Genomic DNA, 15,310 nt, shown 5'->3' with positions numbered 1-15,310 from the left:
TCCATTCTGGACACACACACATATGTGAAAAACCGTGGGACCTCAAGTCACATTGATTTTAATGGTGGTGCGCTCCCATGCATGGCACATGCGTCATTTTGTCCCCCTGAGCTTGCTGTCTGTGTAAACTCAAGTCTACAGATGGCAAGTCTACATGGGCAGACTGGATATGGCTAGAAAACAATGGGGCCGAACATACAGCCTGGAAAAGCTGGCTTCCAGGTGGCTTGGGAGCATGGCGTTTTGACGGCACATGCCCCAAGACACCAGGAAGACACCCAGCCAACCAGACAGTGCAGCTTCAAGCTGCTCTGGGGTGTATGGCGCTTTGACGATACACGCCCCCAGAGCACCCAGAAGCCATCCAGGGTTGTGCCGGGGCCGCCTAAAGCAGTCCTTTACTAACCCAAATAGGAGAAGATCTTTTCTCAATTTTGGCATACTTTACACATGTGAAGAAGGCGGCCTACAAATTGTATACCATCATATTTAACTGTCTGTCTCCAAAAGACCAACTAAGGTACCCTTCAGGGTATTACTAGAAGCAGCACTACAAAAAAAGAATGTATGTTATCACTGTCAAACCCTGATGTTCTTCACATTGTGCAGGCAGGTTGATGCAGCTGTTTTATTCTGCAAGCACCAGTCTAACAATTATATTTTGTCATTTTGCCATTGAAATCCACAAACACCTGGACAATTTCAACAGGAAAGAGGAAACCCTTAAAGTAAACAAGGTTTGGCTACCAGTCCTGAAAGATAGCAAGATAAAGACTCAACAAATGCAAATGAGAACTCTCCCAGCAGACAATGAGCACTATCAAGCAGACATTAATCCTCTTGTGCAGACCCTCACACCCTGAGCCTGCCATTAGCAACAAACAATATACATGCAAATCACTCCTGCCTTTCCAGGTCACACAATATATATAGCCAAGTCCTTTCCAGGCAAACATTCTCTGAAGATGCCAGCCACAGATGCTAGCAGGAAGAAACTCTGCTAGAACATGGCCACATAGCCCAAAAAACCTACAAAAAAACTATGGATGCCAGCCACGAAAGCCTTCAACTTCACATATTTTGTCATTATTTACCTACATATCCAGCTGCAATCCTTGCATTATTATAAATATGTATTATAGCAGAAACATCTTAGCCTGTGCACCCTGTGATATGTAAGCATTATGTATCTATTCGGATAGACTCTTCACTGATATTTCATTGCAATTTCTAATTCCTACACCTACATTTGCTTTTCTCAACAGATCCAAAAACACAGGTAAATCTTTGGCTCTTTCCATACGTGTTCTCTTGCTCAACAGGTGACAATGGAGAAAGGGTACATGGGCTATGTTAATCACAGGGAAGTGGTAGTGTTTTCCAAAAGCATAGCAGTATGCATTCACTCAACTGCTATATTTGCTGATCTCTGGATTAAGATTCTTCTTGCATAAACAAACTGGCTAAAATACATTTCCAACCCCTTCAGTTGCATCCTTGAATGACATGCAGCCACCCTCGCACAGCATTTTATTTCTGCACATGGTTTGCCTATTGCTGGATATTGTGCATATATCACCTACATGTTCTGTTTGCACATTCACAGTCACACTCCCAATATGTGTGTATGACTACATTGATATTTAAACTCCCAATTCATATTATATACACCTGTATATTCATTCTTTTGTCTCATGAGATGAGCAGAAAATGCTTGCCCAAATTATTTCACTCCTTATACAAATGCTCACTGAGGCAAATGAAATAAAAGCCTCAGACTGGAGAACATTAACACTAATGCTGCTAAATTCTGCCCACTTCAGACCAATACTGACGTGTTGGTTATTTATTCAACAGTAATGTGGCTAAATTCAATGACTACTAATAATCATGGCAAGTCAGTATTTGAGTGCAGCCATATTCCAAGCAGTCCGGGCTCCACCCTAGCCTGCTTTAGTTACAGATATCACACATGCCCACCCTTCCACATAACTGCCTTATTTTCTGCCTTTTCCCATTTCACAGTTCATAAAAAATAATGACATGCCAACACCACTATATTCCCTCTTTAAATTATGGCATAAACAAACAACAGCACTGAAAAACAAAAACCACTGCTAGATGTACAGAGATAGAACAGAAACCCTGCCCAAAGCATTTCGTACTATGAAATAAAGGGTGTGGCTCCTATCACATTATAAAATACAGAATGCTTCATTTTTACAACGATCATGACTGACAGTCCAAAATTTGACTTACAAACTATTTTAGACATAATATGCAATAGATGACATAAAATACTGTTACATGACGAAGAGTAAACATTATCAGGTCAGTCTTCAGAAAGCACTACAAAAAAAGATGAAGGTATGCAATAGTTACCTGGGTTAGAGAATGATACCAGGAAAGGGGAAGCTCAAATACTTTCAAAACCACTGTCTTCATAGAAAATTGGGTCTCACCAGCAGCGTCTTCTGACATGGCTCCTTCTTTCCCACAGCATCATTAAGAGATGCTAAGTCAAAATATTGGCATGTGATGCTGAAGGGAGTCTGCCAATGAGAGACAGATAATGGATTATACACCTTATGCCTTGAGAGGTTCTTTCAGTTGCTTACCATAGTTTAAAAATCTTCTGTCCAGAATTTAAAGGGCACAAAGAAGGATGAATGTTTGCAGTGGATAATGCAGAAAAAGGCACCGGATGGACATCCTTTCTAGTTTTACTGTGAGAGGAACAGGGCTGCAATCAAGTTTCTATTTACTATGGAGTAAGCTCCACTGAACGCATTAAGATGTACTTTTGAATAGACATGTACAGGAATTGCACTGTAAAGTACCAATGAATAGCTGGCTCTCAAAAGTAGAAAAATCATGGAATGTCTCCCAAGGATTAGTTTCCAATGCTCTGCCTTCACCCTCATTTTTGGAAAAGATGTAAAACGCTATGTACGCCAATAGAACAGATTATTAATGAAAATGACCATTCTTTTGTGGCTGACCTGAGCTACCTCCAAATATTTGTGGAATGGTAGAAAAACTATTACACATAAGACTATTAAAATGCACAAAGGAGCTTTAATAGTCACAACAGTTTTACGTACCATCAAAACATGCAAAGAGGAATGCGAGGAAATAATCTTTCTCTAAGCAGGAAAGAATTTATGTATTTTTATTTTAATATACAGTATTTATATTTTAAAAACTTTAAATGCTTTACATTTGCAGGTACCCTTTCTTTCACTCCTAAAAAAATATTTAGATGGTTGCCAGCAGCTTTTTCCATTCTTCATGTACTACAGAAAGAACTATGTGTGGCAGTGGTCCAAGACACATTCTTTCCAGATTCTTACTATGCTTACTATTCTTGATCTGAACAAAGGTTGAAATTAAAGGGCAGGGAAGGCAGAAATGAAAGAGCACACAGTTCTTCAGCTTAACACTGGGAGACTGACTACAATCCAACTGGAAATTTACAAACCCAGAAACCTGCAGGGGAGTGAAGAAGTTGTACCTCTAGCTTTCAGGACTGCAGTGGAAAGCAGATGACATTACAATATTTATGGAGCAGTGGGTGGGTAACACATACAAAACAGAAGAGTTTCTAAAGAATCTTGTGGTTACAACAGTTTAGCTAGACACCAACATCCCTCATTTCAAAGATCTTGGTGTTTAATCCTGCATGTTCTTTGGGAGACCAGGATGCTCACATATTGGATGGCAAGGGTTTAGATCAGAGGTGATCGTCTCACAGTCTGGTCTATGAGCTTCATTAGCTCCAGAAGTCCATACAAGATAAAGGATGTGCCTGTATTACAGTCCAAAAAGAAAGAAGGAAGGAAGGAAGAAAAAGAAAGGAATGGAAGGAAGGAAGAAAAAGAAAGGAAGGAAGGACGTTGCAACCTGGATAGGGAGATCACAAGTTTTTGATATAAAAACCCACCCATGTATTCTTGCTTCCCCCACTTGCTAAGCCTGGGACTTAGGGGAAGGTTTGCAGCCTGTCACCTGCTGAAAATATTAGCAATGCCTCTCTCTCCTTAGGGGCTGAAGCGCTATCATATTTCCCCCTCACTAAAAAAGGGGGTGAGCCCTGGAGGCTTCCCAGCATTACCTCTCAGGTGTCTCAGCTGTGAGAAGCAGCCTCCTCCAGGACCTCCCCAGTCCTCCCTTTGCAGCAGCTACTATTGCAGCAGCAGCAGCAGCTGCTAAAATGAAGCCAGGGAAACCACAGAGAGAGGAAAAAACATAGAACACTGCATCTTTCCTGGGTCGATTATAGAGACCTTACACCAATCTGGGGGGTGGCAGCAGCCCATGTCTCACTCCTCAGCAAAATGCCTCATTTGAGTGATTGCTTTGTGGTGCAGCCAGGGGAAGTCATCTACATTTATTTTGGCTGTAATCTGGGACATGTTTTACAGCTGATATATGTTTCTAGAACTCATTTTATTTCTAGAAGGAGGAAAACAGAGACTACCAAACATGCTCTGAAAAAAATTTCAAAGTGGAGGAAAGCAGCAAAATCATCAATGGGTTTTATGGCACTTGGAACTCTCACAGGTTTTGTTTTATTTAACCTTTGTGGACTGTAAAAAGCAGCATGGTGTAGTGGTTTGAGCATTGGACTAGGACACTGGAGACTAGGGTTCGAATCCCACCTCGGCCGTATAAACCCACAGGGTGACTTTGGACAAGGCAGACTCTCTCAGCATCAGAGGATGGCACAGGGAAACCAGCTCTGAACAAAACCTGCGAAGAAAAGCCCACGATAGGGTCGCCATGAGTCGGAAACAACAATTTGTGGATCCCTGTACAACATCATTACAGGTGGCTATAGTCAATGAAGGAAGCCAGGGCCCTGGCTTTGCAAGATCTGAGCAGAGCTGAGTCACCCTTGATGATATCTCATTCATTGTTGCTGTGTGTCTTTAGGTCATGTCTGACTTATGGCAGCCCTAAGGTGAACTTAGGGGGTCTTCTTGGCAGAAATTGTTCATAGAGGTTTTGCCCTTGCCTTCCTCTGAGGATGAGAGAGTGTGACTTGTCCAAGGTCACCTGTGGGTTTCTATGGCACAGCAGGGATTTGAACCCAGGTTCTTTAGTGGTATAATCCAACACTCAAACCACCACAATGGCTCCAAGCTTTATTCATTCATAGGAGTTTATCACAAGGGGAAAATGAGAAGCTTAAACAGGTAGGAACCCGTGATTATCCAGCATATTAGGCGCAAATGCGTGAATGGTTTTCACATGACGCTGTGTACAAATTGCATAGAATCCAACAAGAAAGTGGCAAATAGGCATTTTGGGGGAAAATATCATGAATTCATTTCATTTTCATTCACGAATTTGCTTTTTTGCACCATTGCTGTAATGTGAAAGCTACTTATGGTTTGTTTACGGGATCCTCCCTATTTTTGTGTTTGTTGCCAGATTTCCCCTGGTTCTTTGGGGCAAGTTTACTTCCAGTGCTGTGGGGCAAGACTGGGCAATACTGTAATATTGCTTGTAAAGCTCCTAAAATAAGTACCCACCTTTCTTTGTAGCCAGAGCTCTTAAAACAAACAGCTGATGCAAAGGCAGAGAGAGAAAGAGAGAGGAGAATGAATGCCTGCTTGCCTCCTGGTCTGAATCCCTGCATGCTCCTCTCTCTCGCTTTCACACTGTCTCCTGCTTCAGCCCTCCCTTCTAACCAGAGCACAGCAAGCCCTACACTGTCCCCTTTCAGGGATTTTGGACGACAGCTCCCAGAATCCCAGGCTATTGGCCAATATGGCTGAGGCTTCTGGGAGCTGAAGTCCAAAATCCCTTAAAGGGGATAATTTGGGGATCACTTCAGCCTTCCCTCTGAGCCAGAGCTCTTAAAGAAACAGCTACTGAGGGAAAGCAGGGACACACACACAGATTTGTCACGGTCTACGTCTGAAAATCATTTGCACATTTGATCCCTTTAAGGGATTTTGGACTACAGCTCCCAGAATCCCAGGCTATTGGCCAATATGACTGAGGCTTCTGGGAGCTGTAGTCCAAAATCCCTTAAAGGGGACAGTTTGGGGATCTCTGCGGCTGAAGCAGGAGAGACACAGATACACAGAGGAGCATTCTGAGGCCAGCATTCATTTCCTCTCCTCTGTCTCTCTCTTTGTTTTAAGAGCTCTGTCTACGAAGGGTACTTATTTTTTCCCTGGACAGAAAATAAAAGCATAAAAGCACTTATAGAGCTATCAACTCATGCTCCTTAGTCCTGCTCAAAATGGAGGACTAGTGGGCAGTCCTCCTGGACAGAAAATAAAAGCTTAAACACAGTCATAGGACTATCAACTCATGCTTCTTAGTCATGCTCAAAACGGAGGACATTTTAAAATGCCAGAAGGTTGAAATGGAGGACTCGTCCTGGAAAAGGAGGACGTCTGGGGGGTCACACTGTGTTAACGTCTATATAGGCCACTTCTTTGCTAAAAAAGAAGAAGAAAACCAGAAAATAATCTTCTGAGGTCAAAACAGATTTTATTTAACAAAAGAGCAACTGAGGTGCATGAACTTGTCTTTTTGAGAGAACCCAAACGGTCACGTTGTATGGGCCACTCTTACAATTACTATCTCTATATCTCGTTTCTATTCGGTGGGGGGGAAACACGTGCGCCTCCATCTTTGTTAAGGGCAAATTATAATAATGAAAAAGCTGTACTCCAGGCATGTCTATGGGATTGAAGCCAGCGCCGCCATTTTTTGTACGGTTCGATTAATATAACGGCTTTGGCTTCCTTGCGCATGCGCAGTGGAGAGCGGGCAATGAGGGCAGGCGAGGAAGGAAAGAAGGAAGTGGGCGTGGCCTCCCCTCTTCTTCGTCCTCCATCTCAGGATGGCCTCGGCTGTGCTCTCAGATTCCCCGGATGAGCCTGAGAGGAGGCAGGTGAGCAGAAGCAGGAGGAGGTGGCTGTGGGTCATGGCTGGGGAGGTGGCTGTGTAGCGAAGGAGGACCAAGCCCTCTGAGCCCCTTTGGCTCAGAAATGGCTCCTCTGCTTTCTCAGGGTTGCTCTGCACTGGGTTATAGTCCGAACTGCAGCCCTGGGGATAGGAATATGTGTTGCCTTTTAAGAAATATTATTAAGTATTATTTTAAAACATTTTATTAAAATTTTACTTATTTTAATAATTACTATTAAATAATAATTATTTATTCTAATTATTTATTTTTAATAAACTATTATTTATTTATTTATAATAATTAATATTAAGTAATATTATTTATTCAAATATCATTTATTTTAATAAATAATATTAATTATTTAAATATTATTTTAAACATGATATTAAATAATATTATTTATTCAAATATTTATTTTTAATAAATAATATTATTTATTCAAATATTAATTATTTTTAATAAAAATATTAAATAATATTATTTATTTAAATATTGTTTATTTTTAAAATATTATTTTATTTTTATGGCTTCCCTATCATGGCAGGTTTTCTTCAAAGGGTTCCCCCCCCCCATTTGCCTTCCTCTGAGGCTGGGTTCTGGGTGACATTGGGCCGTAAGTCACATTCTCTCAGCCTCAGGGGAAAGTCTTAATTCTTTGGAGTATTAAACCCCATTGAGTGGCCTTGGGGCATAAGTCAGACTCTCTCAGCCACAAAATGGCAAACCTCCTCTGAACAAACCTGGACTTGGAGGAAGGCACACAACAAGAAAAGAGGCTGAGTTCAAAGACTTCATAGCAATGAAAGGTATAGTGTAGGACAGAAAGTATATAAGTATAGTGTCTAGTTCAAAGGGAGTAATAGTGCCACTGTATTCTGCTTTGGTCAGGCCCCACCTGGAATAATGCTGTGTCCAGTTCTGGGCACCACAATTTTAAAAGGATGTTGAGATTAGAAACTGGAGCATGTCCAAAGGAAGGCGACTAAAATGGCGAAGGGTCTGGAAACCATGTCCTATCAGGAATGCCTTAGGGAGCTGGGAATGTTTAGCCTGGAGAAGAGAAGGTTAAGAGGTGATATGATACCCCTGTTTAAGTATTTGAAGGGATGTCATATTGAGGAGGGAGCAAGCTTGTTTTCTGCTGCTCCAGAGACTAGGACCTAGAGCAATGGATGCAAATGGCAGGAAAAGAGATTCCACCTCCACATTAGGAGGAACTTCCTGACAGTTAGGGCTGTTCGACAGTGGATGCTTTGATTGAGATTTCCTGCATGGCAGAGCGTTGGACTGAATGGCCCTTGTGGTCTCTTCCAACTCTATGAATCTGTGATTCTATGAATGTTCCTCTGTAAGAATCAGTGTGGGAAAGAGACCCCCCCCCCCCTTTGGAGTATTAAAGCCCACAGAGCAACCTATAAATAATAATAATATTTTTTATTTATTTATATCCCACTTCTTTGTACAAGCAATCGGCATGGCTTACATAAAATTCCAACAATACCTTGAATGTAACCCACATTTCCCTCTCCTCCCCCTTAAAATAACAAACAAGTAACAGTTAAAATAATATGTAAATAGATCACAATTTAAAAAAACACCTCATGAATTTATATTAATAGGCAAGTCACATTCTCTCAGCCTCAGAATGGGAAAGGGATCCTTTGCAGCACCTTTGAGACTGGCTGAAAGAGAGAGGTTGGCAGCAGCATGAGCTTTCGTGGATTTGAGCCCCGGTGGAGTGGAAAGCCCAGGGGCAGAGCTATATCAGTTGTTTGTGTGTGAGAGAGTCTCAACTCAGATTCGAAACCTTGTGGGTGTGGAAATGGGGTGACAAGTCCAGGTTTAACAGTGGTTGTGAGTGGGCAAAGTCAGCAAGGAAGGTATTGCCTGCAGGTAAGGAGAGCAGAAGAGAGTGGGAAACAGAGAGGACCCCAGTTTTTCTGAGGAAGTAGTCTGAAGTCTATGAAAGCTCATGCTGCCAACTTCTTTCTTTCAGTTACTCTCAAAGGTGCTGCAAGAGCTCTTTCCACTCTTTGAGGCTGAGAGAGTGTGACTTAGAGGGTTTTTAATGCTCCATTGGGGATTTGAACCCTTGTCTCTGGAGTCGTAGTTCAGCCCTCAGAGCACTACGCCAAGCTGATCCTCGGTGTGTAGTGTGTTCCTTGCTTAAGGAAAACCCTGTGAGGTTCATCGTGTTGCCCAAAGGTGACTTGATTCTATGATTCTATGACTTGAAGGCACACACACAGCCTGGAGAAGAATCATAGACTCATAGAGATGGTTAAGAGGTGATATGATAGCCATGTTTAAATATTTGAAGAGGTGTCATATTGAGGATAGAGCAAGCTTGTTCTCTGCAGTTCCAGAGACTAGGACCTGGAGCGATGGATTAGTGCTACAGGAAAAGAGATTCCAGTTCAACATCAGGAAGAACCACTTGACAGTAAAGGCTGTTCAACAGTGGAACACACTCCCTGGGAGAGTGCTGGAGTCTCCTTCTTTGGAAGTCTTTAAACCTATTGGGAGTGCTTTGGTTGAAAGTTCCTGCATGGCAGAAGATTGGACGAGATGGCCCTTGAGGTCTCTTCCAACGCTATGATTCTATGACACATACACAGAGTGTAAATATATCCAGGGATAGCTGTTTTGGCCATATAGCAAAGTACAATAACATCCAGAATCCACAAAACAGTGATACCTTTATTCAGACAACCAACATACATAAAATAGGAAATACAGGAGCGTTACAGACCTCCGCTTTGTGGCGGTCTGCCGGTACTGCTGTTTGCTCTGCGAGGGAGCCGCAGCAGCCAAACCGCGCGACTCCCTCGCGGAGCAAAAAAGAAGCTCCAAAATGGAGCTTCTTCCTGCGGCGTGGTTATGACGCCGCGAGGCGCCAATGGCGCACTCGCAATGTCATAAGCGACGTGCGGACGCACAGCGTCCGCTCCGTCAATATGGCGGCCCCCATGTGGAAGGGGCGCTACCATTTTGTCCGTATTGACTACGTACTAGGGTTAGGGGGGTGCGGAAGCACCGCCCCTTCCTAACCCTAATACGTATTCAATACGGACAAAATGGCGGTTTGTAACCTGCCACAGTAAGGTATTGTTGAGAGATTGTGGTCTTCGTGGTTGACTTATATTTCCCTCCCACCCTTTGGGGCATTTTGATGTTTTTATTTACCCTCTGTTGATGGTGAGGCTATTTTTTCTTTTCTCTTCTAGAGAGTACCATACAACAAGTGCTAAGTACTGGGAATGCTGCAAGGAGTCAGGCACGGTGATGAGGAATGCATCCGAGAACATGCAGATTGCCTTTTTCAAGGCTAGTCCTCTGCATTGCTAATGTCCAAACTGGCTCCAGTCTGGGCATTTAACTTGGCCTTGGGAGGATTGTATAGCTTGGTGTTATTAAGTAACCGTTCCCTTTAAGAGGCAGCATGTTGTTTTGTTGTTTGATAGATGTTGTGTTGTTTGATAGATGAAGGCTAGCGGTACCCTTGATTGACAACGTGCAGTTAAGAGCAAGACCACTTGCCAGAGTGAAACTTAAAGAGAACAAAAATGGGAGTCTAGCTTTACCAAGTGGGGCAATTTCGATATTATTTATTTATTTATGGATGGTATTTATATCCTGCCCTTCAGTCCTAAAGGCTATCAAAGCAGCTTACAATTATTATTTTTAATTAGACGGTTCCCTGCCCTCAGGCTTACAATCTAAAAGACATGACACAAAAGGAGAAGGGAATGATGGAGGGAAAGGGGATGAGGTCCAGTGGTACTTCTCTCCCTCTGAGGCCTGGACCAAGGCAGATGGACTGGAGGAGGGCTCTTCTTCTTCAGGCTAGTGTAAAGTGTGATGTGTGGCCAGCTTAATTTTATGTAGTCTACATTCTACTTACAAAAGCTCTCTGTGGCCTGTTACAGACTGCCAAAATAAAGCTGCTTCGAGTCTCTTTGGAGGTATGCTGTTTAAATGATGCATGCATCCAAAGAATCCGGAAGCTGCACCAAAGCTTCCCTCCAGTGCTTAGGAATGGAGTGTGGCTTTGGCGCGACCTCCAGACTCTTAGGGCCCATGCACCATTTAAACAGCACACCTCCAAAGCGACCCGAAGCAGTTTTATTTGGGCAGTCTGTAACAGGCCTGAGAAAGTTAATGTGTCCCTTTTCCAAGAGCATGCAGGCTGGGGTTCAAAGGAGATATAAAGCAGGTGGGCTTCCCTGCCTTCACCTTTGTCCCATGCACTACTGGCTTTTCTTCCTCCCCCAATGATGCTGCACCTGGCTGATCACCCCTGAGGGAATATAAAACAGGTTGTCCGATAATATCATCTTTTTCCTGTCATAAGGCCTAAGGTAAAGTAAGTTTATATTGGTATGGAAGGGGAGTAAGGCTAGGGACTTCTTTTCATGTATGTATGTATGTATGTATGTATGTATTTATGTATTTATTTATTTATGGTATTTATACCCCGCCCTTCAGCCCTAAAGGCTATCAGAGTGGCTTTATGTATAACCCCATCAGTTCATATGTTCCAGTTAATAAATAGTTGGGACGACACTTCTGTGCTGCAGAGCATGGTTTGATATACAGGATGGTTAAAATCACCACTGCAGCTTGCAGTAGTGCAGGGGCAGCAGTTTCTACTGCAAAAAAATCAATCTGCAGAATACACTGCAGAACGGCAGATTCTCAGTCCACCCCCCCACCCACCCCGAAACGGAAGAATGCAGGCAGCATAGAGGATATTTAAGCATTTTGAAAATGTTTCAACTCCTTCTGTCTTAGGGTGCATGTCAAATTTAATAGAATACAAACTTGCATTCTATTTCTTTAATGACAGTGAGCTCTATTGGGAAAAGAAAGCAGGAAGAATTGGACAGATGCCTTCAGAAAGGTAGAACAGAAGCGTGTTGAGGTGCATCCTGCTCCTTTTTAATTTAGATTCTGTGCCTAACTCATTGACCCTGTACTGCTTTATATACTGTAGTTTTATTTTGGATTGATGGGGAACAGGTGACCAATGTTAAATAATAAAACTGTTTTGTATAAATACCTCTGAACAAACTGTGAATAGAAGGTTTGGCTGAAGAAAAGTGTTCATGTCCGTTTAAAGCAGCCTGTAGAGGATGCCTAAGGAATTTTGAATACAGAACATTTGCAGATACTCTCATTCTGAATCTTAATGTCCACCCACCCATTCTGAGAGGATATGGACTTGAAACAGATGGAAAGACAAATGACATTTGCCCAAGAGTGAAAGAGAAGGAGGGGGGAGATGTCGGTGAAGCAGAAGCTGGCTTTTTTGATGTAGTATATATTATGTTGCTAGTGTTTAATGGCTGCACTGGTATCTGTAAAGCTACCAAAGACTAAACAGTTTGCAAGGAACATTACTAAACACAATCCAGAAACTGTACTTTATAGAGATAGTGTTTGTACATTACATAGAATCATAGAGTTGAAATGGGTGCACACAGTTCAGTTATAACCTCAAAGAAATCTTTTACAGCATTGCAGCTTTACCTATTTTATATGCCTTCAAAATCCTACTTTGAACACGAGAAGAGCATACTGTTGTCAAATTTGTTTCTAATCTAGCATTCTGTTCTCATGGCACCCAGCCAAATGCCTATGGAGTTATTCACACGGGAGGAATTTCTCTTAATTTTGAATGAAAAGAAAGTGGGGCCAGAACACATTCACGTGAATTCGCTAGTTCAGCGAATTTACGTGAATTCAAATTGCATTTGAACTGACTTTCCATTGCCCGAAAATAGCTTGCCATTGCCCAAAATTGTGTGTAGTAGTCTATCACGCAATAACATGAAACCCCATGATTGCTCTCGGATTGACTTCCCGTTGCCCGAAATTGTGTGTGGTAGTCTATTGCACAATAACGTTAAACCCCATGATTGTGTTCGGATTGCCATTGGATTATACTTCCAATTTCCCTTGTCTGATAAACTGTTATGTGTAGTCCAAAAGCAAGAGGCAATGTTGTGTAGTGGGTTAAGTGCTGTACTATGACTTTGGATACCAGGTTTTGAATCTCTGCTTGGCCATGGAAACTGGGTGATCTTGAGCAAGCCACATTCTTTCAGCCTCAGAAGAAGACAACGGCAAACCCCCTTCCCAAAAAATCTTCCCAAGAAAACCTGGTGATTGAGTTGCCTTATATTCACCATGTCAGAAATAACACGAAAAAAGCAGGACATGTGCACTGCATTGCTCTGCAGCAATGAAACAAGTAAAATTATTATTATTATTATTATTATTATTATTATTTATATTTCCCGCCTCACCCTGTGGATCGAGGCGGGATTACAACAGATAAAATCGAACAATACAGTTACAAAATGTCAATAAAAGCACACAAAAATAGATGCACAGTCATTAAAATAGTCAAATTGTCATCTATTTCTGTACTATTGATTCAAGTGTGGAAGATTCTTTAAGATCAGTTATAGAAGCTTAGATGGGTAGGCCTTGTCAGGGATGATGGGAGTTGTTGCTCTTCACCTCTGGCTCGAACTCACCACCTTGTTACGCACCGGCGCTGACCAGTTTTAGTCAGTGGTTAAAGCTTTGCTTCAAAAGCAGCAGAGTTACAGAGAATAGGCTGAAGACCCTGACAAACTCTCCAAGCCTTCTCACTCTTGCTTCCACAGAAGTCTTCCCACTTCTTCAGGATCCAGCTGGCTCTTGTATCTTCACTCAAGACACCAGACAACTCAGTAGTCTTATATAAAAGATCTACTTTATTCTACTATATACAGCTCCAATAATATCCAACACAACTCCAATAATACTACTATCCACTACTACTACCCAGAATTAATGATCTCATCATCTCAGCCTTGACCATTTAACAATTTTCAGGTGTGTTCAATTATCCACTTTGCATTTCTGTCCTTGGCATTTAGGACTTGTTAATTCCATTACCTTCTACACCTGTGTGGCTCTTAATTTGCTTCTGCTGAGTCATCCTGACTCTCACATACATGTTTTATTTCAATCACTGTATGTCCCATGTTGCTTTTTCCTTAACAGGCCTGCCGGAAGAGATCCATCTTAAGTGCCTTCTTGAAGGCATCTAAGGGGGTGATAAGATGGATCTCTTCTGGTAAGTTGTTCCAAAGTGTGGGGGCCGCGGCTGTGAACGCTTTATGGGAAGATGTGATTAGTCTGGTCTTTGTATATTCCAATATTTTCTTCCCTGATGTTCTGAGAGTGCAGGGCGGATTGTGTAGGGAGAGGCGTTCCCTTAAGTAACCCAGGCCCAAGCCATGTAGGGCTTTAAAGATAATGTTCAACACTTTGTATTGGGCCCGGAAGCTGATCTGCAGCAGCCAGTGTAATGATTTTAATATTGGAGTAATATGGTCAAATCTAGATGTACCTGCGATCAATCTGGCTGCAGCGTTTTGGATCAATTGAAGCTTCCAAACTTGGTACAAACTTGGCCCCATGTAGAGCGCATTGCAGAAATTTAAACGAGAGGTTACCAGTATGTGTACCACTGTTTCAAGGTCCCCCTGGGGCAGGTAGGGCAGTTGGCATATAAACTGAAGTTGAAAGGTGCCCTTTTAGTATTTCAACCTGACTTATTTAAGCTCTAGTAAATATGCTTTGGATGAAAGATGCACTCATTAACATTATACCATGTTATATTTGAAACAAATTATTGTCAGCCTTTGTGTTACTTTAAAATGTTTCAAATGTTACTTTAAAATGTTTCAAATGTTACTTTAAAATGTTTCACACACATAGAGCTGTGTTGGCGAACGAGTGCCACGTGAAGCCTTCTGGGCGGGCATGCGGCGGGGAGGCATGGCTGACTTCTCAGCTCCTTACTGTGGCCCAGTTCTCCCTTGGAAAACCCAGCTGTGACAAAAAGTGCCGGAAGCCCTGCCCCTTCTGGCTAGAAGTGCCACTCCTGCCATGAGGCACAGTCCCTGAAGGGTGCCATTACCTTCTTCTCCTCCTCCTCCTCCCAGACTCTTTTGGCGGGGATGGCTTTGTGTGCTTTCAATTCATTTCTGGTGACCGTAAAATGACTCTATCACAGGGGCTTCTTGGTAAGCTTGGTCAGCGGGAGTTTGACATTGCCATCTCTGAGGCTGAGAGAATATAGCTTGCCCATCTTTTCTGTGCTTTCAAATGTTTCCCAAAGTTTCTTCAGAGGAGGTTTCCCATTGCCTTTCTCTGAGGCTGAGACGGTGTGACTTGCCCAAGGTCTCCAAGTGAGTTTCTTTAGAGGAGGTTTGCCATTGTCTTCTTTTAAGGCTGAGATAATGTGACATGTCCAAGGTCTCCTAGTGGGTTTCATGGCTGAGCTGAGATTAGAGCCCTGGTCTCCAGAGTTGCCTG

At 42.4% G+C, this 15,310-nt stretch overlaps 2 protein-coding genes across 5 annotated transcripts in view; one reads left to right on the top strand and one right to left on the bottom strand.

Annotated features, from left to right (window-relative positions):
• MIGA1 (mitoguardin 1) overlaps positions 1 to 4,191 on the bottom strand; it is a 47,807-nt gene extending 43,616 nt beyond the window's left edge. Inside the window, exons 1-2 of the mRNA XM_089515483.1 lie at positions 4,115 to 4,191; positions 2,383 to 2,552 (exon numbers count right to left, since the gene is read on the bottom strand). Coding sequence (XP_089371609.1) covers positions 2,383 to 2,481 — 99 coding nt within the window. The 5' untranslated portion in view covers positions 2,482 to 2,552; positions 4,115 to 4,191. The remainder of the gene's footprint in view (positions 1 to 2,382; positions 2,553 to 4,114) is intronic.
• A 2,625-nt stretch (positions 4,192 to 6,816) lies between these two features.
• The window catches only part of USP33 (ubiquitin specific peptidase 33), a 50,427-nt gene continuing 41,933 nt past the window's right edge, over positions 6,817 to 15,310 (top strand). For 2 of the 4 annotated variants that reach the window (XM_089515482.1, XM_089515479.1), the window contains exon 1: positions 6,817 to 6,916. The gene's annotated coding sequence lies outside the window, so the exon portion shown is untranslated. Of the gene's footprint in view, positions 6,917 to 11,794; positions 11,835 to 15,310 lie in introns of those variants that run through there. The other 2 variants (XM_089515481.1, XM_089515480.1) reach the window with 2 other exon arrangements.

Source organism: Sceloporus occidentalis, unplaced genomic scaffold, assembly GCF_023333645.1.
Source record: "Sceloporus occidentalis isolate IW3139 unplaced genomic scaffold, rSceOcc1.0.p SCAF_3, whole genome shotgun sequence".
Taxonomy (NCBI): Eukaryota; Metazoa; Chordata; class Lepidosauria; order Squamata; family Phrynosomatidae; genus Sceloporus; species Sceloporus occidentalis.
The sequence above is the reverse complement of the archived record's forward strand: the minus strand, read 5'-3'. Positions and strand labels throughout refer to the sequence as shown.